The sequence below is a fragment of the Fistularia commersonii genome, chromosome 22, assembly GCF_037954325.1.
Source record: "Fistularia commersonii isolate RoL2024-O1a breed Wild chromosome 22, RoL_Fcom_v1.0, whole genome shotgun sequence".
Taxonomy (NCBI): Eukaryota; Metazoa; Chordata; class Actinopteri; order Syngnathiformes; family Fistulariidae; genus Fistularia; species Fistularia commersonii.
The window spans coordinates 6,997,342-7,022,116 of NC_141305.1; the positions used below are offsets into that span (position 1 = coordinate 6,997,342).

General features: G+C 43.2%; 1 protein-coding gene across 1 annotated transcript in view; it reads left to right on the plus strand.

Annotated features, from left to right (window-relative positions):
* Positions 1-24,775, plus strand: part of LOC147221548 (uncharacterized) — a 124,150-nt gene that overhangs the window by 71,455 nt on the left and 27,920 nt on the right. Inside the window, exons 19-36 of the mRNA XM_086169208.1 lie at positions 1,888-1,937; positions 2,076-2,151; positions 4,055-4,129; positions 5,158-5,377; positions 6,578-6,805; positions 10,520-10,661; positions 11,348-11,517; positions 11,607-11,722; positions 11,913-12,076; positions 13,605-13,755; positions 19,878-19,946; positions 20,368-20,457; positions 20,656-20,796; positions 21,756-21,822; positions 21,853-22,021; positions 23,538-23,623; positions 23,716-23,751; positions 24,586-24,627. Of these exons, the coding sequence (XP_086025334.1) occupies positions 1,888-1,937; positions 2,076-2,151; positions 4,055-4,129; positions 5,158-5,377; positions 6,578-6,805; positions 10,520-10,661; positions 11,348-11,517; positions 11,607-11,722; positions 11,913-12,076; positions 13,605-13,755; positions 19,878-19,946; positions 20,368-20,457; positions 20,656-20,796; positions 21,756-21,822; positions 21,853-22,021; positions 23,538-23,623; positions 23,716-23,751; positions 24,586-24,627 (2,092 nt within the window). The remainder of the gene's footprint in view (positions 1-1,887; positions 1,938-2,075; positions 2,152-4,054; positions 4,130-5,157; positions 5,378-6,577; positions 6,806-10,519; positions 10,662-11,347; positions 11,518-11,606; positions 11,723-11,912; positions 12,077-13,604; positions 13,756-19,877; positions 19,947-20,367; positions 20,458-20,655; positions 20,797-21,755; positions 21,823-21,852; positions 22,022-23,537; positions 23,624-23,715; positions 23,752-24,585; positions 24,628-24,775) is intronic.

Here is a 24,775-nt window from a genome sequence, read left to right on the forward strand (position 1 = left end):
ATAAAAAAAAATTGAAAAAAGTCTGAAGTAAAAGAAATCTTGTATGTTATCTAGAAAAATTTAAATTTTGAGTTCAGTTGTTTTTTTTTGGTTTACCTTGTTCATTATCACTTTGATTTTGTTTAATTTTGAAACTTTTTGTTGGGACGACTTTGATAAGTCGTCGCCTTGCGTCTTCAAAGGCTTCCTGTTCTCTGAAGTCCTTTTGATGTGTCGGAGGTGAACCGCAGATCAAACGCTCTCCTCTCGGCGTTTGAAATCCGCCCCGTCGGTATCGTTCGATCCCCGGGGGTACGATCGGAGCCGATCGGTCTCTAGAGATTAATGCGTCACCCCCGGCCCTGCCCTCACCCCCTGCCCATCCACTCCGGGGCCCCGGCGCCGTCCATTTGCAGAATTAGAAAACATTAATCCCGGGCCGGGAGGGGGACGGCGGGGGGACGAGGGCCGGGACAGGGAACGGGAAATATTAAGCCATATTCCTGATAGATCGCCCGGCAGGCATTAATGAAACATTTATGTCCCCCAAGGACATAAATGAAGTTTGCCTTTTTTTTGGGGGGGGGGGGGGGGACAACAAAAAAAAAAACCTTCCTAGGGTGTCATGACTTTTACCGCACTTTTAACTGTTTATTTGTTTGTGCTGTTTTACAGATGGATGTCAAGATGGAGAGCAGGTTGATTTACCTTCATTACAAACACAACATTCATGCATATTTCCTTTGTGCGTTTTTTTTTTATATCTTAATGCACTTGTAATAATCATTAGTTAATAGGTAATAAGCAAATAATAAGCTCGTATATAGCAACATTCAGCTTGTTTTTTTTGAGTGTTAATCATTCAAAGAAAATTTGTCATCCTCAACAAGATCACATTATAGCTGTTCGACGTCGAAAAAAAAAAATTTAGCCGGTAGAAATTGCATAATAAAAACTATCAATCTAAACATATTGATATTTTTTCATGGAGGCTAACAAATTAAATCATTATCCATAAAAACACTATGTTGACGTCTTTATTTACATTGATTACATATATTGTTAATAAGCATCCATATGAATAGCTTTATCAATATGTAACTGCTTATTAACTAACATCTATCACAAGTGTATTGATACAAGCATTGTGATATAACGGAAACACTTATTGATGGTGTCATGAGTTCCGTGTCTAATATTTGGTTTTTAATTCATATTAATATTAATTATCCATGTGTGGTAGGATTTAACATTTATTGACACTTTTTTGGCTTAATAAATGTTTTTTGGACCCTTTAATTCTTAAATACCCTTTATTACCGGTAGAGTTACTGTAATTAGCTTGTGTTTTTTGGGGGTGGTGGGGGGATGTCTGCTGTCTGCAGGCGTTTTGTCTTTTCCTTAAATCATTTTCTATCTCAGACGTTGTTGAGGTGTTTTACGAGGGGCATTGGGAGGCTCGGCGCCGCTAAGAGCACGTGGCGTTTCCTCCATAAATCGGAGACGACACGCCGGCGAGCGGCTCGCTATCGATTCGGATGCGGCGCTAATGAAAATCAGCGCCGACAAGATGTTTTTCCGGCATCCATGTTTGTAGGCTTTGTTATCGTCACGGTGAAATGTTCCTTACTCGCTGTTAAAACAGGGAATCGATAGTAAGCCGTGTTCCTGGACGCACGCTGTTTGCTTTTATTGTAATAACGCAATCCTACCTGTGTATTAATGACTCGTTGGAATTTTAAAGCTGAAACTCAACCAACCCGTTTCCGTCCCTTCATCTCCCCCCCCCCCCCCCCCGCCCCCTCCATCTGTCACTCACGCCTGTTTGTCTGCATGAAAACCCGTAAATCCCGTTGCCCTTTAAAAACTAAAATGTGAAAAAACGTGACCTTTAACCTTCTGTTCCAGAGCCGAGACGAGCACGGCGACCCCAGCAAACACCCGTGGGCCCAGCCGGGGTCAGTAAACACCGTGGGGTGTGTGAACCAATATATGCACTGTCTGCGCATGGATTTTCGGTTTTTAAATATTGATTGCTGTGTGTGTGTGTGTGTGTGTATTTATGTGTGTTTATATATGCGTGTGTGTGTCCTCAGGGGAAACACACCGTTTGGCATTGACAGCATGCCAGACCTCCGAAAGAGGCGGCCGATTCCGCTTGTTAGCGAGCTGGTGAGTTTTTTTCATCGTGACCTCCAATCACGGTCGCCCAGTCACCAACAACAGGAAGCAGGAAGTCAACACGTGCACATCTGAAGCCTCGATAAGGGAATTAATTACTAATTACTCAACCTTTTACTTACCTTAACTTAACCATTTAGAGGGTCATTTCAGGTCCTTAGTCAAACACAGCATGGACTATCTTATCTTATCTTATCTTATCTTACGTGCAGCATCTTCAATGTTATTGTATCAAATGCGTTGTTTACATGCGATACATAACTATCTCAGGTTATACAGTGATCCCTCGCTATAACGCGGTTTAGTTTTCACGGTTTCGCTACTTCACGGATTTGCACCGTGCATTGTGTTCTGCATTCTGATTGGCTAAAAAGTCACTCCGCTTCTTCTCTACCTGTACGTCAATAACGTTGCAGTTTGTGTATATGTACACGTACGTAAAACAGCTTGCCAAATTTACATTACGTACGTGGAAATTCTCTTGCAATTTCGAATTTCTCTAAAACCCATAATGTTGACTAAATGCTCTGGACTCAAAAGGCAGCGGAAGATGCTATCTATTGCAGATAAAGTTAAACTTCTGGACATGCTAAGGGAAGGTAAAAGCTATGCGGCTGGAGGTCGGCATTACGGAATGAATGAATCTTCCGTTCGTTCCATAACGAAGGAAGAAAAAAACATAAGGACGACAGCAGCAATAAGTTTTAATAAGGATGTATAATAATTGTAAAAAAAATAAAGGTTTCTACTTCGAGGATTTTGCCTATCACGGGTTCTTTTTGGAACGTAACCCCCGCGAAAAACAAGGGTATACTGTATTATATTATTGCTATGTTATCTTAGCTTAGCCTAGCTTAACTTTTCCGGTGCTAAAAGAGCAAGGTTTTTAGGTGTTAGTAATTACTTAATCTTTTACTTATCTGCATCTTCAATGTTATTGTATCAAATGTGTTGTTTACATGAGATACGTATGTATCTTAGGTTATATTATATTATCGCTATATTATATTATGTTATTGCTATGTTATCGCTATGTTATCTTAGCTTAGCTTAGCTTAGCCTAGCTTAGCTTTTCCGGTGCTAAAAGAACGAGTATTTTAGGTGTTAGCATCCAGAAGTCTTTCCTTGTAGCTGTCAGTCATTTATGATGAGTGATGGAGTGTTGCCGCTTCAACAGCCGGGCCGTCATTTTTTTTTTTTTGGCAAAAAGTGAAAATGCATGGCTCATCCAGTTTGATCGATTCTAACCTTTTCTTTCTTCTCTCGTTTCTACTCCCCGTACATGTTGCCCGCCTCCCTCCACTCCACCCACCTGTCGGCCCTCAGGCTATGGTGAGTAAAACAGATTCCGTGTTTTTCAGTGTTTTGTTTTTCTGTGCTTCCTAATGGCAGCACCTGTGGTGTTCTTGTTTTTGTTTGTTTTTTGGGGGGAATATGGGGAAAGAAAACTGATCCTGAAGTAGAATCCGCTAACAAACGCAATGTTTTGACAAGTAATTTAACTTACCTCATGCACGACTTATTTAGGTATCGCATGTTTATTTACTTACCTTTTTAGCTCATTTATTGTACATGGTTATTTTTAGTTACTTACTCAATTACTTGCACATCCAGTTCATTATCATCTCAACTATTTTTTTATTTATTTTTAGTGACTTATCTATTTAATTACTTCTTTGTTTACTTACTCTCCTACTTAAATGTTTACTAATTACTATGTTTATTTTTTTATCACCTACTCACTCACTTAACTCAGTATTACCTTGATATGGCATCAATTCGTTGTTTATTATTTGCTCCGCGTTATTTATTTTTTCGTAGTTACACTCACATTGCCGTTACTGGTTTATTTCCCTCTCTGACGGTTGGTTTCTTTTTCCCGCCTGATTTCCAGTCCATGATTCAGTCCCGGAAGGCCGGTCTGGCCCACACTCTGGCCACGCGCACCTCCCTGAAGGACGAGGAGCTCGTGAGTGGCCGTGTTTCCCCGTTAGCTGCAGCATGCTAACTAGCTAGCTAGCTAAGATAAGATATAAAGTTGAAACCATAACAAGGTATTGACGTCAGCAATAGTTGTGAGCAGCCCCTTTTTTTTTTTTTTTTTTTTTTTTTTTTTTTTTTGGTTTTTACAGATGATTATTTGATAAAAATGTGTAGATGTGTAAATGTGTTCTAGGAGGTGAGGTAAGAAAAAAATCTTTTTTTTTTTTTTTTTTTTTGGTTATTGTATCGCAGAGTTTAAAGTCATTTTCAGCTTGCCTATAACTCATGTCTATAGTTGTTTTTAATACTCTTTGGAGACACAGACACTGACAGACGCTGAGCTATATTGACAAAAAAAACCTGCAGAGAACGCTTCTTTCTTTCTATGTTTGTGGAGATGCTGTGGTGACAAGAAGGTAAACAATCAGTCAGGATGAGCTGGCATCTGCCCACCTTTCTCCCACAGCTTCCTCCTCACGCCATCAGTGGGGAAGAAAAGGACTATTTCCATACAATAAAAATGAGTTTAATTCTCAATTATCTTACATTAATTTGAAAACAACTCAAGCAATCTCAATAATCAGCGTAGTATATAACCATGCATTACAGGTTTTCCTCTAGTATCTTTACCCTTAATCTCATGAGATTAGGAGATAATGATGGTGAAAATTAGGGCCATTTTTCTTCCACCTGATGTGGGCACATCTGTTTCCTCGGCTGGAAGCCAAGGACTTCATCCTCGTAACGTTCAGATGTTTATCCCATCATATCGTACTTCCCTGTGGCCCTGGAACTCCTAAACAATGGGAATAACCTACATAATCTTGTTTTCATAATCTTGGATTATCGAAACTTCTTCAGTTGACCTCCACCTTCAGGATAATTTGCTTTATGACGCCAACTTCCTGTTTTGTTGTGGTTGTTTCACTTCTGCTTTTTTTTTTTTTTTTGTTGTTGTTGGTTTCATCTCTAAGGGTTTTGTCAATCCAGATTTTCTTTATGCCCGGCCCTCAGAAAACCCATGTGTACAAGAAGGCCCTGCAGGCGCTCATCTACCCCATCTCCTGCACCACGCCGCACAACTTCGAGGTGTGGACGGCCACCACGCCCACCTACTGCTACGAGTGCGAGGGTCTGCTGTGGGGCATCGCCCGGCAGGGGATGCGCTGCGCCGAGTGCGGGGTCAAAGTTCACGAGAAGTGCCAGGAGCTGCTGAATGCCGACTGCCTGCAGAGTGAGTGCGGGGGTGAACCCCAGGGCGGAGGCGGAGTCAATGACGCCGGGAGTTTTTTTTTTTTTTTTTTTTTTTCGTGTCTCATCAGTTCTCTTGTTACCACATCACTGCATGCCTCCCTTGTACCTAAAAATTGACTTCTCCTGAAAAATCATCTCCCGCCACTTCTTCTTCTGCTTTGCCTTCATCCCCTTCCTCTTCCATGTCAGCAGAGTCATCCTACTCTTTTCAGTCGTTGGTCCTCCTCAGGTTACATCATCTTACAAGATATAGTCTACCTCGGGTACCTAACACCACCCTATTCTGTCTCTTCTGAAAGAAAGTATTCACTACACCCATTTCCATCCTTTTTGCAAAGTCTACCACCATCTCGCCGTCTGCGTTCCTGGATACCAAACCTGCCCGTCACTTCTTCATCACCTTCTGCCTGCACCAACATGTCCATTGAAGTCTGCACCAATTACCGCTCTCTCACCTCCGGGGATATCCTGCATCACTTCACCCAACTCATTCCAGAAATTCTCCTTCTCCTGTAACTCGCGTTGCAGCTGTGGGTCATAGTCGCCAACAACATTGAGCATCACATCTTCAATTTCCATCAGTCTATCGGACACTCTTTTCTCCTCTGGAACATTCCTAGAAAAAGTCGTCCATCAAGATAACTCCTATTCCATTTCTCTTCTCGTCAGTACGGCACTAGAACTACCGTAATTTCCGGACTATTAAGCGCACCTCAATATAAGCCGCACCGGCTAGCCGATCGCTATCTCGGGCTTCCTCCTGCGCACTAAAACCGTCGAAGTCGTCCTCTTCGGAGTCGGAGTTGAACCGACCTCAGAACTTCCCGGTCATTTCATCAGTCTGATGTGACGAGGATAAATGTTTCAGCGGCATAAAGCTCTTTAGCCCCCCCAAAAAAAAGTCCATATATTAGCCGCAGCGTTGTTTACGTGAAAAAAGTCGCGGCTTATCGTCCGGAAATTACGGTACATAAATCCTGTCTCTAAGCTTCTAGCCTTGCTACTGTTCCACCTGGTCTTCTGGAGACGCAATGCTTCCCTTTTAATTCCTGTTTTCAGTGTCCCCTTCCACACAATATCATGCTAATTTCGTGCTAACATCCGTGGCAGGCGTTGTTATTTTTTGTTCATATAACAATGTTTTACATCCATTTTCTTCCTTTCCCCAAATCCACCTCAGGAGCGGCGGAGAAAAGCTCCAAGACAGGCGCAGAGGACCGAACGCAGCACATCATCATGGCCATGAAGGACAGGATGAAAATACGCGAGAGGAACAAACCGGAGATCTTCGAAGAGATTCGCCGGGTCTTCGACATCTCCAAGATGGTCCACGCGCAGCACATGAAGAGCATCAAGCAGAATGTCCTGGACGGAACGTCCAAATGGTCAGCCAAGATCTCCATCAACAGTGAGTATCCGCATCTCGGTCGGGCAAAACGTGGCGAGGAGAAGGTCCTGGGATGTGATGTTCAATGTGGGAAACCGTGAGACGTAGTAGCGGCTGGCGTCCACGTGCTAACGATCCCTGCTAGGGTTACTGTTCACTTTTTAGCGAAGTTGTTCTTTTCTAGTTAGCGTTACAATGGAACCATCCAGGGTGAGGTTTTCAAGGATTGTCCTTCCATGAACATTCATCAATGATTGTGATGGATGGTTCAGCCAATTGGTGTGAGGAGACCAAGGCACCTCCAAGGAAAGGACTGGAACATTAGCATGTTCACTATTTCTATTGGTTATTTGAGATGCAGAGAGCAAAGAACAATACCGGATGCTTCCCCCCCGGATCGTTTTGTGTAACTATATTCTTAAAAGAGTGAGCTTATAATGTCCTTTTGAAAAATTAGATTTAGGTATTTACAGTACAACTGAATTTAAACAGGAAGGCTTGTTGCTGTGAAACACTCATTTCAGCAGAGGACAGATATCACTGTTACCACAGCAACTGGAAACGCCAAGTGGCATCGCCACGGCAACTATCGTGCCTCATCTCCCCGCCGATCAGTCGCGACAAAGTCTGAGAAAGGAGGAGCAAACGGTGGCACTTTTGTCGGGGAAAAAAGAGGCACAGGTCATCAGAGAAAATCCCTGGTCGAGTCATCGGCCTCAAAGAAGAGGCTGAGCCCGAGTTCCAAGTCAACAATTACAATTTTCTGAGGCGCATCTAAGTCGACAAAGATGAACCCGAGTCCAAGTCCATTCACAAGTCATCGGACAAGACTCAAAGGGAAGTAGCAAGTCAAAAAAGGAGACTCAGACTTGGGTTATGAATCGCACCAGGAGAGTCACCAGGGACCAGAGAACCTTCTTAACCCTCATATTATGTTAAGGGTCAATTTGACCCATTGGGTCAATGGGTGAAATGGGTCAAATTGACCCTTAACATAATATGAGGGTTAATAGAGCTACACTAACCTTCCAAGCCATGCTAAGAGTCTCCAAAGAGCAATAGCGGAGCTACGAGTCGCTAAATAAAATTCAAAGTTGAGGGAAGAGTCCCAAAACAAGAATATGTGTTACGAGTCTCCAAAGACGAATCTGGGTCCAGTTACAAGTCATTGAAGAGGAATCCGTGTCGAGTTACGAGTCCCCGACTAAAAATTCCAAGACCAGTTACAAGTCCCCAAAGTGGAATATGGGTCGAGTGATGAGTCTCCGAAGAAATTGTTCAAAATACACAGATGATTTTTTTTCCGAAGTGTTTCTTCCAGAGCGTCCCGGGTCTTTGAAGGTATCACAGATTCTCATCAATCATTCCCAATGTTTTCGAGTCCCAAACGAGGCGTTCAGTCAAAAAAAAGATCCAAACGGCAACTCGTTGCCAGGCGGCCACTGAAGGGAACAATCCTCAAGGATGTTTTTGAAGACGCCAGCGGCGCGGAGGGGGAATGTTTGGGCTGATTAATGGTCAGGTCTTCATCGGCAGCCAATGAGACGCTTCACTCACAGAGATCAATTGAACCGAAAGCCATTTAAGGGACCGTCACGCTCTTTCATTTTATTAACTAATTTAATAATTCAACTCCTTCCTCCCCCCTTGAAATTCACTGTTTCTCACAGTATTGTAATTCAAAATAAGGAAGCAAATTGCGCATGATGTCGTTTATAAATATTGTACAGCTTTATTGATTTTTTTTTTTCAATCCGTAAGAACAGTACGGAAATTGGAAAAAGACCGGTTCTATAATCAACACAAAACTAACAAATAAAAATAAGCCAGAATTAGCCTTGAAAATGATTGAGAGATTGCCTCTTTGATAAGCAAAGTTAAACATTTTCTTTGAAAAAACAATGGAAAATGGTGTAAAAAAAAAAAAAAAATTATTGCATATATATATATATATATATATATATATATATATATATATATATATATGTGTGTGTATTAATATGGATAGGCAAAACAGAATCTATAAATATTTTTTCTCAATGAGAGCCAGCCAAGTGGAACGGTGAGCATCTGGGGATCGGAGGTAAAGGAGGTGGAGGATTTGAACAGCCAATAGCAACACAGAGTTTGGAAGAGAGATGAAGAAAAGTGTCAGGTGTGATAAAATCAGCGAGAATGAAAGTCAAGGTGAGGAAGACGCTGGCGGGTTAGAGACAGTGAATAAAAGGCGGGAGGTGGAACTGGAAGCTGCAGAGATGACGATGTTGAGGTTCTCTCTGGGAGCGAGGAGGACGGAGAGGATCGGGAACGAATCCAGCGAAGGCCTGACTGAGATGGTTTGGACATTAACAGAGAAGGGATGGTGGAGGTTTGTGTGGACGGACACAGATTTTGGAGATTTTTGAAGCTCCATTTATGGATGGAGTGAAAGAGGACATGAAGACAGTTGGTGTGAGAGAGGAGGATGCAGAGAATAGGGTTAGATTATTAGCCACAGCAAAGGCATATATTACAGATATTTCTATATCTATATATACTGCTCAAAAAAATAAAGGGACCACTTGAACGACACAATGTAACTCCAAGTCAATCACACTTCTGTGAAATCATAGTGTCCACTCAGGAAGCAACACAGATTCATTTTGACTTGTTTTAAGGACATTACATCAAAGTTGGATCAGCCTGGAGTTTGTTTTTACACTTTAATTTTGAGTGTGATTCCTAATCCAGACCTCCATGGGTTGATACAATTGATTTCCATTGATCATTTTTGTGTGATTTTGTTGTCAGCACATTCAACTGTGTAAAGAGCAAAGTGTTTCATAAGAATATTTCATTCATTTAGATCTAGGATGTGTTTTTTATGTGTTCCCTTTATTTTTTTGAGCAGTGTATATCATCCGGCCATTACTGTGTATGTTGAATTCCAGATAAATGTTGGCCCTTGTTTTCACGTCACAACATGGTACAAACATGACTCCCTGCCCGTCCAGCAGCCAGGGGTGGGGTGACAGCCCGGCGATACTGACCAACGTCTGGCGAAATCGTCGAGGAAGTCGCATCGAGACGCCCGTCCGTAAATAGCTCCGCTCATTAGGCATCCGCGGCAGATCCCCGGCTCGCCGCCGCTCACCTGGATGAAGTGACAGCTGAGGGGACGGAGGGGGCGGGTGAAACTGTCCGTCGGTTAAATTAATATTATCTCCAGCTTCAACTGGGAGGGGAAAAGTATTTGTCATCTGGCGGGAGATGCCACAGCGACAGTAGCAGCCGGAAGCAGAAATGCAACTATTGAAAAATAGGTTCTTTCATGGTCCGATATTTATTAATCGTTTTTTACGCTGCTTAGTTTTCTTTGTGGGGAATTGACTGTTATCTTTTTAAATCCAAATCTTTGTGGATTTCCTGGCAAATAAAGAAATGACATGGTTATTTATTTGCAAAACAAAAAGACAAGAATTTTGCAAACTCCATGTTAGCCAAACAGCTGGACGTTAGCTGAAATGAGGTATCTCTGAGAAAATCCGGGAGTTCCTCATCGTGCTCACCATCCACCCTTCATCTTCGACTACTATTACAATTTTCATTTTGTTTTTTGTTTTCATTTTTCCATCATTTTTTGGACTAATTTCATAACATCACAGTTGGAAATGTTGAGGACGCCAATGTTCCCGTTTATTGTTCTGATACAGTTCATGTAGTCACGCTCTTTCCCTGCGTTGTGCACGTGCTCAGTCGTGAGCGCGCAGGGACTCCAGGCCAAGGACAGGACGGGCTCCAGCGACCCCTACGTCACCATTCAGGTTGGCAAGACCAAGAAGCGAACCAAGACAATCTACGGGAACCTGAACCCTGTCTGGGAAGAGAAGTTCAGCTTGTAAGTTCGACATCATTTTACCCCTCAAGCCCCCCCCCAGCTTTTTAGCTGTTAGCATTAGCATTATGTTTGTTGTCAATATGCAGGCTAACTTTAAAAGGCCTAAATTTCCGTTAGTCCATTGACGGCCATCTTTGTTCCAGCGACGCTGCCTTCAAGGACCCCGAGTTTGCAGTGATACTCGTCCTTGCTGTTGTTGTTCCGAACATGTATTGCTTTCATGCAAAGCTTACTGGCTTGCTGACATGCAGTTTGCTCTTTAGCTCCCACCTTGTTAGCATTAGCATTAGCATTATTTTTGGGTATGTCTGGCGGTGGGTAGAGGCCTACCGAGTCCCAATCGCAACTGGATCCGGGAAGTGTTGGGCATCACCATGCTAGTTGGTAACTCTTAAGGTTTGAGATCTTCTGAAGTCTTCTTCATTTCTTTTTGCCCTTCGGGAGGTCAGGGGGGGCAAAAGTGGACCCCGGTTTACCGACTGGGGCCTTACGACTGCTCACATTCGCGTCCTTGTTTTTGGTGACCTTTGTCGTGCCCACTCCTGTAGCCAATAACAACTCGTGCTACCATGAGAGGGTCCACGAGTAAAGGTCAACCCCAGCCATCTTCTGACCCCGTATCAAAATTATAACCCCGTATTAAATTTAGGTCTGGGTTTGGTTGAACGAACTCGTCTTTGTTGCAGCGAGTGCCACAACTCGTCGGATCGGATCAAGCTGAGGGTCTGGGACGAAGACGACGACATCAAGTCGCGGGTAAAGCAGCGACTGAAGAGGGAGTCGGACGACTTCCTGGGCCAGAGCATCATCGAGGTCCGGACGCTGAGTGGCGAGATGGACGTCTGGTACAACCTGGGTGAGTGTCCGCACCCCACGCTGATTTTTTTTATTTTTTTAAACCCGGATTAAGAGCGACTGTAAATCGCCCATATCCCCTGTTCACAGAAAAGAGGACCGACAAGTCGGCGGTATCCGGCGCCATCCGTCTCCACATCAGCGTGGAGATCGAGGGCGAGGAGAAGGTGGCGCCTTACCATGTGCAGTACACGTGCCTTCACGAGGTAACAAAAAAAACGACGGCATCCCTTTCTAAAAACGTCCGTTTTCAGCCATTTGTCATTCAGACATGAGGCGGGTGTTTATTTGTAAACGGTCACTTTTCAATCACATGTACTGATACAATCCAGGATGTGTGTCCCATCCTGGTTACCGGATTTGGGAAAAAAATCTAAAGATCCCCATCCTCACCAGAACATGTTCCACTTCTCCACGGACGTGGAGGGAGCCGGCGTGGTGAAGATCCCTGCCGCACAGGGCGACGACGCCTGGAAGGTCTACTTTGACGAAGTGCAGCAGGAAGTCGTGGACGAGTTCGCCATGCGATACGGCGTGGAGTCCATCTACCAGGCCATGACGTAAGTCAGCGGCGGCGGTGGCCATGTTTTGCTGTTCCTCTCACAGGAGAGGTTGGGGTTTGTGTGTGTGTGTGTGTGTGGGGGGGGGGGGGGGGGGGGGGTCAGCTGATTATCAGATCAGGAAACACTCCCAATTATTGTATGTGGCATCATTTGTCATTCCTTTGGTGCGTGTGTGTGTGTGTGTGTGTGTGTGTGTGTGTTCATGTGTCGAGAGGTGGGCGGGGCCTTCATGAACTATAAACAGCATGCAAATTAGTTTACCCCTCCTTTAATGAGAAATGATGACCCGTCGCCTCAGAGATTTTCAGTTTGATTGGATCCTCGCAGGAAGCTGGAGAAGGGGGCACACACACACACACACACACACACACACACACACACACACACATCACCGGAGGTTATCCAAGTCTGTTTTTGCAGTTGTTAGAGAGGAGACGGTCATTCTGGAATGCATGGAGCGAGCTGATTGCCGGAAATTTAGATTTTTGATGGCCAATAATAAAAAAGTTCTGCGGCGCCTCAGGGTTTAGAGTGTTCTATAATGTAATAATGTAATAACAATGTAATAACATCATCTATCATGGCTGAGTTGTCCGTATGTCGACAAACTTTTTGTCGCTGACATGATGCCTCACATCATTTTGTGGTTAAAGTCGTCTATGTCGGATTATTGTATCATAATTTATTTCATAATTTCATTTACGTTGCCATGGCGTCCATCTTCGTATGGCTGACGTTGCCTTCAAGGACCCCTGGTTTTCTGTAACGCTCGTCCTTGTTGCTCCTAAAATGTATTGCTTTAAGTCAAATTGCAGAGAATAGAGTCAGTTTGACAGGTAATACCGATTCTATAATTCTATAATAAATGTTTTGATATTTGAAAATTAAAAGTTAGGTTCGTGAGAGCACATCAAAATAAGAAACTAAAATCTCATGTGTTCAAAAGAAATCAATTGATTGATTTATTGACTAATCATGTATCTATCCATCCAAATACAATGGCTTTGCATCGGCCATTAATTTTTCAGGGCTACATGCTAAATGATACATCTGTGATCTGGAATATGCTTACTTTAGCTTAAAAATAGCGATAACATTCTCAAGGGCAGCGAACACATCTTGAACTGCCAGGCTAACATTAGCAACACATTGCTAATCAGATCTGAAAGTCTGTGACGACGTAGGCAACAGGTTTTCGGACCCACTAGCAATGGCTAACTGTTGCAAAGGAAGATTTTAGTCCTAAATTTGAAGTGAGCCCTTCACAGCTTTGCGGATCACTTCCTGTAAAACCCCGGAGATTAGCATCACGTTAGCATCATTGGAGTTGGAGGAAAAAAGCTGAACTCCAGCGTTCTTCCCGTTGAATCTCTTCCTTCCTCTCCTCTTCTTTTGCTGCTACCTGTTTCCTGCATCCGATCCCCCCCCACCACCTTCCGCCACTTATTAAACTTTTGACGTTGTGTAACTTCTTGAAAAAATAAAAACACTACAATCTCCTCCAACCGCTGCCTCTTTTCCTCAGCCACTTTTCCTGCCTGTCCTCCAAGTACATGCTGCCAGGGGTCCCGGCAGTGATGAGCACCCTGCTGGCTAACATCAACGCTTTCTACGCCCACCCGACCGCCTCCACCAACGTCTCCGCTCCTGCCAGGTTCGCCGCCTCCAACTTCGGGGTAAGTAGCCGCAGAGCCGTGCCTCCAGCTGTCAGTCACTGGTTGGCTAGAGTGATGAGAGTCTCATCTTCTTCATTATTTGCTACGGAGAAAAAGAAGCATCTGAGATGATCGGAGCGGGAGGACGGTTCGATGCTAATGGAATTTTTTTTTTTTTTTTTTTTAATCAAGCTATGTAACGATACAGGTAGTTTTCTGTCCTTTTATTGTCGGTTGCAAAAGAGGTGAAGCCAATTTGTTGTGAGTTGGTTAGCCAGTCATGTGTTGTCTACATAGCTTATCCTGCACACGGTGTTTATGGGCGGCAGGAGCCAATCGGAGCTGTCATGGGAGTGAGAGGCGGGGCTTAACCTGCAGGGTCACTTGTCAATCACAGGGTCCCCATATAGAGACATTCAACCATTCAATTACGGACAATTTAGTCTTCAATGAATCTACTTCAATGAGAACCAAGACGACCTCATCTGATCAGAAGTTGGAACCACAGTGATATTTAAAAGCTGCCTAATGGTTTCTGGCTTGCTAAATTAGCTTGGTTAGCCAGATTAGCCTGCATCAAAGGGCCTGGCTCATTCAAACAAATGATCTCCGTTGGTTGTATTACTCATTAGGTTGGGGGGGGGGGGGGGGCGCTCAAGCTAATCCCAGCTGTCAACCAGGTGAGTGGTGGGGTTTAACCTGGACAAATCACCTGTAAATCACAGGGTCCACCTAGAGAGTAACCCAACCATTCAGCCTCTCATTCACACCTGTTAAGAGCCGTCACAAACCCAATGATTGTTTTTGGGCTGGAGGAGGAAGATGGAGAACCCGGGAAGAATCGAAAGGACGGTTTACACGTCACTGGATTATCTGATGACTGACACGAGCTCCCAGACGTCTGGCTTTTTCAGGGGGGAAAAATGAGGATAAAAGACGACAAGAGCTGTCGAAAGAGAAACTGTCATTGCATCTCATTGTCTGCAGTCTTGGAAATAACAGCTTAAAGTGAGGATGTTTTGTAACAGTTCCCCCCCCAAAAAAACACAAAATGGGTCTCCAACCATAGTGACATAGAGACAAAGCACTCCAGTCAATAACAGAAGATACTGCTGATGTTACACACAGATAACAGTTGGGGTTTGAAAGGAAGCTGAACGTTCAAAGTCTCCATGGCAACAGTCAAAGACGGCAATTTTTTGGGCCCCCATAAACAACGCCGCTGTTGGGTGAAAGTGACCCCCAGTTTTGCTTTGCTTTTTGTCACGAGGAAAATACGTTTTGTTGCAAAAATCTGCTGACACAGCTCATATTTAATCCAGATTAAATCCAGGAATCAGATTATTACTATTCACGTAAAGACAGTGCTACGAATCTGGAGACAAATAAAAGGGTGGTTACATTGACGATGAACATTTAAGATCTTTTTCCTAAACCAGGATGATCTTAAGTGAACATTCTTGGACACTTTTTGACCATAACGACCACTGATCACAACTTTGGATTATATGTTTGTTCATCCATTTAATCAGTATTTCAGTACATCAGCGGAGGCGGAGCTTGATCTAGACCTGACATCCATCAATCATCTGGAGACATCCAATCATCCACTTTCTCATTCACACCCATGGACAATTTCGAGTCATGACAAATCATTTTATCATTTCGGTTGCAAAACGGCAATGTTCGGATCCTCACAGGATCTGTATTGTTTTAGAAAACAATACCGACGACAGTATTCGCCGTATTTGCATCTGAAAGACTTTCCTTCATGTCTCCTTCCATCTGCAGGGAGGTTATTTACGTGCCGTCGCTGTTCCTGCGCACAGGAACGTGGCCTTTGGACGCTGCCGCAGAGTTTTGCGCGATGACAGGCGACCTCGGGTGGAAGGGAAGTCGGGGGCGTCCATTGTTTAGGTGTCTGAATTGCAGGTCGGGTTTTTTCGTTCTTGTTCTCAAGTTTGAAGGGATGCGCGAATTCATTTTTTTTCTACTTTTTCCTACTTCGGCTTACCTCAAAACGCGATGTCCAACGGAGGAGGAGTTTTTGTCCGCAACTTAATTTTAACGGTTGCAAACACAAGCGAGATCTGGACCCTTCGGACGCATGCGGTTCCCTGTGGCTTTTGAAAATAATTATCTAATGATAATAATAATTTTGAAATCTTATTTGAAATTTGAAGATTGTGGCGATCTTGTGACATCTAAAAAAAAACGTGTCAAAATATTTTTGTCGCTCTTAATAAGCAACTGCACGTACCAGTAAAAGGATGACAGCAGAGAGAAAATGGCATTTTGGTATAATTTAAGTTTTAAATTTTTTTTTTTTTTACTCATAAATACAAGAAGGACACCCGAGGAGGAGTTTTTCTTCACAACTTAATTTTAACGGTTGCAAACACAAGCGAGATCTGGACCATTCGGTCGCATGCGGTTCCCTGTGGCTTTTGAAAATAATTATCTGATAATAATAATTTTAAAATGTCATTTTAAATTTGAAAATTATGGTGATCTTGTGACATTTAAAAAAAAAACGTGTAAAAATATTGACTGCATGCGCCACTAAAAGGATGACAGCAGATAGAAAACGGCATTTTTGGATCATTTAAGTTTTTTTTTACTCATAAATACAAGCAGGACTCAAATAGACATTGAGTATTTTGTAATTTATTTTGTAAAGTAACCTTCAACCCGACGTCTTTTCCAAATGTTTTTGGCATGCAGAAATGTAATTTAGTTATCTCTGCAGTTGTTCATTGATTTAAAAAAAAAATGCAACACATATTTCGTTCATACGCAAATAACGTTATATGCCGTTCTTTACTTTGGGGAAACGGGTCCAAATGGCTCTTTGAGCGGTAAAGGTTGTCAAACCCTGGCTTAGTTTAACAGCAAGCTAGTCTCAGCCGGCGCTGCATCGCTAACAAACAATCTCGGTCCCAAAAGCAATCCGTACACCTCCGGAGTCTCATCCAGCTGCCGTTTTAAATGATTTCCTGGTGTTGCAATTTATTGCCTCATGCGTTTGAAAGTTAAATGTCAGCACAGGGAACCTTTTAAATTGTAATGAGATAAAATTTCAGTGACTTTTTCCCCCAGGCAAACCGTTGTAAATACCTGTCATAACTGTCCTGCATCTCCAAAAAAAAAAAAATTTAAAATTCAATCGGCATACGTTTCCAGCATGTATCTGTGGAAGGGTTTTATACAATGTTATGACAATGTAATAACACCGACCTCTGCCCGTTTTCCCCTCACGCATTTTGAGCCCCGCCAGGCAGACAAGTCGCCTACTTTTAACAATTCTAGACATGTCTCGCCCATTTATACGTCTTATCTTTCCCTTCATCCTGTCTCAGGGTGCACAGAGAGCAGGGTTCTTGGAGGGAGCTGACAGATCAGTTAGATTTGTCCAGGAAAAAAAAAAATAGACAGGTGAATAGCGAAGGATGTCAGACCTTCACCGCTGCTCTTTTTGTACTTGTGTTTGTCGGGATGTCCAACCCTGAGCCGCCGCCTTATCGCACGGGGGAAAAAAAAAAGATGGGCTCCTTTGGTACTTTTATTCATAGGCCAGTGAAATGTAATTCCCCGGACCGCCGTTAATTTATTAGCCGACGGCAATCGTGCACCTGCTCCCCCTCGGGGAACGCCGGGGACTCGTGGACCGGACGTGGCAGGTCCCATCGGTGTTGGTTTTACAGGCAGGAGGAGGAAAAAAGGCCATTTTGGGGGTTTGAAAATAAAACCCCGGAAGGATAATTCCAGTTAGCTTGTACTTTCCTGATAGATTGGGATGTTGTGAGATTTCTGCGGCGTCCTCCTGTTCTGGATCTTCGCTCGTCCACTGACGGTCACCTATTAAATGTCTATGTCGTTGCTATGGTAACGCCTTTGGCATCGAAGACAGGATGAATGTCAACATGAAATTACTGTAGAATTAAACCTCAGAAATATTTTGCATACTATGTGTGCTATAATAGCTAATAATACATTTTATTTCGGGCGCCCTACTCAACACTCGAGAACACCAGATTTTTCACAATAAAAGTGACAAATTGGTAAAAGTGAAATAAATAATTAAATAGAAGTGACAGAGTTGTTGGCGTCAAAAGGAAAAGGCCACCTAAAACAGATCTGCTTTGGAATTTATCTGTGTTTCTGAGTTTTATTACATTATAACAGCGTTATGACCAACAGGGTCAGATGGAACCAGGCGAACTCTGTTTATGAAAAAGTCAATTGTGAACATTAAACCATTCATGATAAATATGATTAATAATTAATCATCATAAATTTAATTACATTTTTAAAACAGTTAAAATGATTAAACCCTCTTTTGCATGAGTTGTGATGCTGAAATAAATGCCAGTCAACTTCCTGTTTCACTCCCGAGGGCTCGGCCTCGTCTGATTGGCCGACCTCCTCTCTTTCAATTACTTTCTTTCTCTTCGTTACGTTTTTGTTTTGTTTTGTTTTTTTGGCTCGCCCCCACAGGCCTGGGCGTTGGGTTCCCCGCCAGGCTCGTCTCTTCTCTCCCACTTGTTTTTTTTTTTGTTGGGTGGTATATTCTATTGAGTCACACAAACCTCCTCTTCCTCCTCTCTATGGAGACCAACCTGAGCGGGCTGAAGACACGAAACCGAGAATCAAAACGGTGTCACATGACCAGCGAAGTCATCAGTCGCGCCATATCCGCAGCTGAATGAGGTCTTCGGTCACAGTGACCTTTGATGGAGTGCAAGTTGCAGCATTGTCTGTTCCTGGAAACGCCTCCAATTGGATGATGCTTTCAGTGTAGCAACTTGTGTGTGACGTGTTTGGATAAGGGAAGACTTCTGTAAAAGCGAAGTTGAAATTGGCGAAGCAAGATCTCTCGTTGGGCAATATCTCTTGTTGGGAAAGGTCTGGAGTTGGGCGATGTCTTTGATTGGGCGATGTCCTTGGTTGAGTAAGGTCTCCGGTTGGGAGATCCAGTTGGGTGTAGGAGGTCTTCTTTTGCGTTGAAGTTGGCTGATGGGACCGGTGATGACCCTCTGGTTGTGCAATGTCTTTGGTGGACCGGCTCTTCCATTGGGCGAAGTCTGGTGTTGGGCAATGCCTTCGGTTGGGCACTGTTTTCGGTTTTGGTGATGTCTTCAGTTGGTCAATGTCTTCGGTTAAAGCCATGTCCTCAGCGGATGACGCCTTACTTTGGGCGACATCTTCAGTGACATTCAGTGTCTTCTTTTATGGTGATCACGGTTTCAGTATGGTTTTCAGTCATAGTCATATGATCACTTGGGTGACGTCTTCGGTTGTAGTCGTGTGCACGCTCATCGCTCTTGATCGCGTCGACCCTTGAGGTTTGTCTTGAGATGGTAACCAGACCCTCGACGGTTGATGCTGAAAAGTTAGACCCTCGCCTCAGACTTTGATTCCCAGCCTTACAAATATAACTGTAAATATAATTCAAAATACAGTCGAACCTCGGCTTACGAGTTTAATTCCATCTTTGACTCCATAAGCAAACCGAATTGATGTTTCCCATTAAAATCAATATAAACCCAGTTGATCCGTTCTCCAGCACCAAAAAGCATTCTTCACTCTTGAAACTTTTTTTGTGGGTTTATTTGTAGCAAAAATACAGAAAAGAATTAAAGATAACCTTAGTTAGTACTGTTTCTGGTGTTCTCTCTCCTCTTGCGAGCACTTGTACTCAGCAAAAATAAAGCTTTTTGGTACATGAGACCCTTTTTAACGCTATCTCTAGCAAGTTGTATAATCCTTTAGCGTATCTTTGTTCCTCAGGATTGTACAGATGGTTGACCTAGCCTTATCACAGTGCTTGGCCAGATCTCGAACAAGAACACCGCTCTCATGTTTAGCTATTACTTCCTTACAGAGAGAAGGACAAAAAAACACAACACAACAATGAACGATGTAAACAACATGGAGTAGCACGCACGGCTACTATGCTATAACGTGAAAACCTTGTGAGTTTGTTTGTTTGTATGTTCTTGCACCAAGGCTTGTTCACAGCTGGATTCAAAATTTGATCGAAAAATCTTTTCTTTTTTCGCATGTAACACACACACACACACACACACACATTTTGTGAACGAGAATCTCACCGTTGTCTTCATCTTTTCTCTTTCTGACAGAGAGATCGTTTCGTCAAACTGCTGGATCAGCTGCACAACTCCCTGCGCATTGACCTCTCCATGTACAGAGTGAGTGTGTGTGCATGTGTGTGTGTCTGTTTCATCATTAATATTTAATCCTCCAACCCCAAATTTGGGTGAAGCCTTTCCTCCCCCCCCCCCCCCCCCCCCCCCGTCTTTGTTTTCCCATCTTCCCGTCACCTCGGGACACAGGAAGTGTTTTCAACAGACTTCCTGTTGGGACGTCTTTGCCCATAGCTGGGGATTCTCAGAAAAAAGACCCAATTGCCGTCGTTCTTGAAAAGATCAGACGTGTTTTTTGTTTGTTTGTTTTTTCGTTGATAAAGCACGTCGGCGTTTCTTCACCCCTTCGGTTTTATTATTTCAATTATTCCGCGCTTCTTATTTCCATCCTCTGACAGAACGAGGTCAACGGGTTTGAACACTTCTAACCAGTGTCTGTGTGTGTGTGTGTGTGTGTGTGTGTCAGAATAACTTCCCCGCCAGCAGCAAGCCCCGTCTCAACGACCTGAAGTCCACGGTGGACCTCCTCACCAGCATCACCTTCTTCAGGATGAAGGTAGCGATGGAGCGCTAACAGGAAGTCAGAACCAAGTACTACATTGTTTTGCATGAATCGGGCCACATTTTGCCTCGGGTTCGACACCTCAAAGGCTTTGGCTTTCAACAGAAAGTACTTCTGGCAAATGTATAAATATTTTGGAAGTACTAGTAGTCCTACCCATCACTTATGTGGTATTATGTCCCCCAACCCAAGGTCCTGGAGCTCCAGAGCCCCCCCAGGGCCGCCAACGTGGTGCGGGACTGTGTTAAGGCCTGCCTCAACTCCACCTACGAGTACATCTTCAACAACTGCCTGGAGCTTTTCAACCGGCAGTTCCAACCCGCCGCGCAACAGGTCGCTAGCTCAGGTTTTAAACAGCAATTAAGATGCTAATCGATTCATTCGGCCAGCTGTTATGATCGGATCATCGCTGGTCATTTAAATGTAAAGATAAGTTTTTTTTCTTTGTTTCGTTTATTCTCGGGCGCAAATGATATATGGAATGTGAGCTTCCGGTAAAGATTGAAGATTGTACCGCTAAACACTGATGTTAAAGTAATATTGTTTTTCACGGAGTCAAAAGCTTGTATTTTATGATTTTAGTAGCCATGCTAACACTTACCATAGGGTTCCATTCATTGTACTAAGCTAATGAGTAAGAGGGCAGGAGTTCCTCCCATTAATGGGATACAGAAAAGACATTAGATTTATACATTTTTGAGGATTCATGGTAAATAGACTCATTTAGCCCCTAAAAAGGATGTAAATTTATACATATTTTCATCCCATAGCACCTCACAAGAAACTAATAACATTACATTGCAAAATAATTCAAATAAATCACCGTCTTTTCTTTTTTTCTACCAAATCCTTGTGTAAAAACATCTGAGGAAAAAAGAAAAGAAGCAATCTTTTCTCGATGCGATTCTTCTCTGATTGGTTTATAAGAAACAATATTTGAAGGAGTTAATGGAATTTGCGGAGCGCAGCGTTGTCGTCTCACACGGCAAATTCGGAGAGCGGGAGCTCGCTGCAAAACGCTTTGGCAACGGCCACCTGTTATTGAACGGTGGCCGTGTTTGTTTAAAGCGTCTCGATGTTTAATCGGCCACACGTCGGATTTTGCGTGCCATTTTGTATTTTCACTCTAGTGCATTTTTTCCGAAGAAAACTTCACTCGACGCCCTGGATATTATCAGCCGATTTATCGTGTAATCCTGGATCATTTAAACCGAAATAGCTTCAATAGCGGCTGAGTAATCCGGGCCCTCGTGAGGGATCCGCCTCATCTTGTGTCTTTTTCCAACTGGCAGCCGGAGCCGGAGAAGAAGAAAAAGAAGAAGAAGGAAAGAAAAGAGAAGGTGGAGGGAGAGGAGGAGGGTGATGAAGATGACGAGGAGGAGGAGGAAGAAGAGGAGGAGGAAGATGAAGAGGAGGAAGAGGAGGAGAAGAAGGAAGAGAGCCAGCCGGAGGAGCAGGGCCCGACCATCCAGAACCTGGACTTCTGGCCCAAACTCATCACGCTCATCGTCTCCATCATCGAGGAGGACAAGAACGCCTACACAGCCATCATCAACCAGTAAGAAGTACTGCACACCCGCCACCAAGCAGTATGACCCAAATACATTCCCTTCTTCGACTAGTAAGAGGTACTACATACCCATCATTAACCAGTAAGAGGTCCTACAAACTCATTAGAAGGTAGAATGAGTACTATTCACACCCCTAATCAACCAGTAAGAGGTACTAAACACCGATCGTCAACCAATATGAGTACTTTTTACACCAATTATCAACCAAATTTGCGTGCTACAAATCCGTCATCGGCCAGTAGGAGATACTACACCTGCAATAACGACTAGTAAGAAGTACTACACATAGGTCATCAAGCACTATGAGTATGATACACACCCGTTACCGACACAGTATGAGGACTATACACTCCAGTTAGCAACCAGAAAGGGTACTATATGTCCGTCATCAGCCAATAAGAGGTACTACACCAGGGGTGTCCAAACTTTTTGCAAAGAGGGCCATATTTGGCGAGTTGAAAATGTGTAAAGGCCGACCATTCAACCAGACATTCTTGGAACCATTAACATTAAATGACAAATCAACATTTTTCATTGGAATTGGCATTCTTTTCATGTCTTAAAATATATTTGAATGTGTCTGTCATATTTAAATACCTCATAAAATGTCCATCTGGAATAAGATTAAACATATCGGTTCATTTGAAATATTACTATTTATTCACTATTAAATGCTCACTTTGAACCTCTAAATTCAAAACATGTGAACAGGAAAATAACTCTAACAGTGATATTATTCAGAAGTACAAACCATTGAGTGCCATATGAATCCTTGTATTACTGCTTATCAAAAAGGGGAAATGCAGTGTTTTTCATTATTTCAATTTTAGACTCAGATCAAAAATACGAAACAGAAAAATGGGCAATTAGATTTTATTATCGATTTTATGACAGAGGCTGCGGGCCGGTGGAAATTTGAACACGGGCCGCTTTTGGCCCGCGGGCCGGACTTTGGACATACCTGTACTACACCATCATCAAGCGGTATGGGTACAATTGGAACCAACTGTCAACCAGAATGAGTACTACACACCCGTCATCAGCCAGGAAGAGTTACAACATCAACAACAACTAGAAGTGCTACACACTGGTCATCAAGTACTATGAGTACTATACACCCGTTGCCAACCAGTAAGAGTATTGTACACAATCAATACCAACTAGTATGAGTACTTCGCCATCCAAACCAAAGTACCACACAGAACAATGACTTGAAAAACACAAAAAATGTAGATCCAAAGCCGAGCCAGAGGAACGTCCATCACCTGAGTGTGCACATCGAACAAGCCCCGCCCCCTTTTTTCAGTTCCAGCTACACAACAGTAACATGTCAAACTGGTTCACAAGGACAAAGCTCAAAACATTTGCACAAACTTCGAAGCCTTGGTCTGTTTTGGCTCAATGATTGATTGATTATTTTGTTTCTCCGGCAACTAATAAACCATGACAATAACAACAAATAGTTTTAAATCAATGGCCGTTTCCGTCTCTTGCCCCCCACAGGTTCCCGCAGGAACTGAACGTGGGGAAAGTCAGCGCCGAGGTCATGTGGACGCTGTTTGCTCAGGACATGAAATACGCCCTGGAGGGTGAGATTTTGTGCACGTGTGCATGCATGTGCACGCTCCACCCTCTCCAACCTGCTTACCTCTGTCATATCTTTGATCCCCCCAACCCCCAGTTTTGGACAAATTAGGCCGCTGCCACTGGAAGAACGGTGAGGTCGTAGTTCCACACCTTAGCATTAGAACCGTCTAAAATTCAAAATCTAAACCAAATAGTTACTCGTGAGATCAGGAGCCCCGCCATAGTTATTTCTCTCTTGTTAGCAGTAGTAGTAGCTTTAGCCATGTCCTGCTTACACAACACCATGGAAATTAGGGTCCATGTTGATAAAAGAATTCAATGTTTTATCATTTTATCATTTTTTATGTTTAACCTCATTCCCCTTTCTCTTCTTGTGACCCGGCGTCCTTGTACAAGGACATCGCTACACCGATACCTAATTCTGAGTGACTACGACTTGTCTTTCACTCTTTTCAATTTTTTTTTTTTTTTTGCTAGGATACGATCAAATCAACCCATTATCCTTAAAAAAAATAGGGTAATTTTTGAGCAGAAAACTATTTCAACATCCAGGAACGAAGAGTACAATCTTTGTTTATCTTCTTTCCAAGATTTTCTACAATCATTTTTTATCAAAATGAAAAACATTATCTTTCTCTAAGGAGGCGTGAAACCAAAATGACCAAATACTGGTATGTTCCAAAAAAAATGGAAACGCAAACGCGTCATTGTTGGCTCTTTTCCGCCGAGGATTTAAAAAGCAAGGGATAAATCATACACGAAAAAAGAAATATAGAATATTTGAGGATCCCTGATCTCAGTCTGTGTTATAGATTCCGTAGCTCTAGATCTCGTAGCTCTAGATCCTCTGGATCAGTATCAGAGTAGATTGCAAGCAGACAGGTTTCAGTGCTTGATCGCAGCTGCTTGTTTTTCTGTCTGAACCCTCCACTGGTTCCCGTGGCAACGGATTGTCACTATTCAGCCCCTGTCGCCTTCCGGGTCCGCGGGTTAGACTTCGATGCTGGTAAGGCACGTGTGTGTGTGTGTGTGTGTGTGTGTGTGTGTGTGTGTGTGACACATCCGACGGCGGTCAGCGAATTAGAGAATTAGTGATGTAGCACGTCGGAGAATCGGTTTTAAACGGTCTTCGTCTGTCTGACAATAGTTTTAAC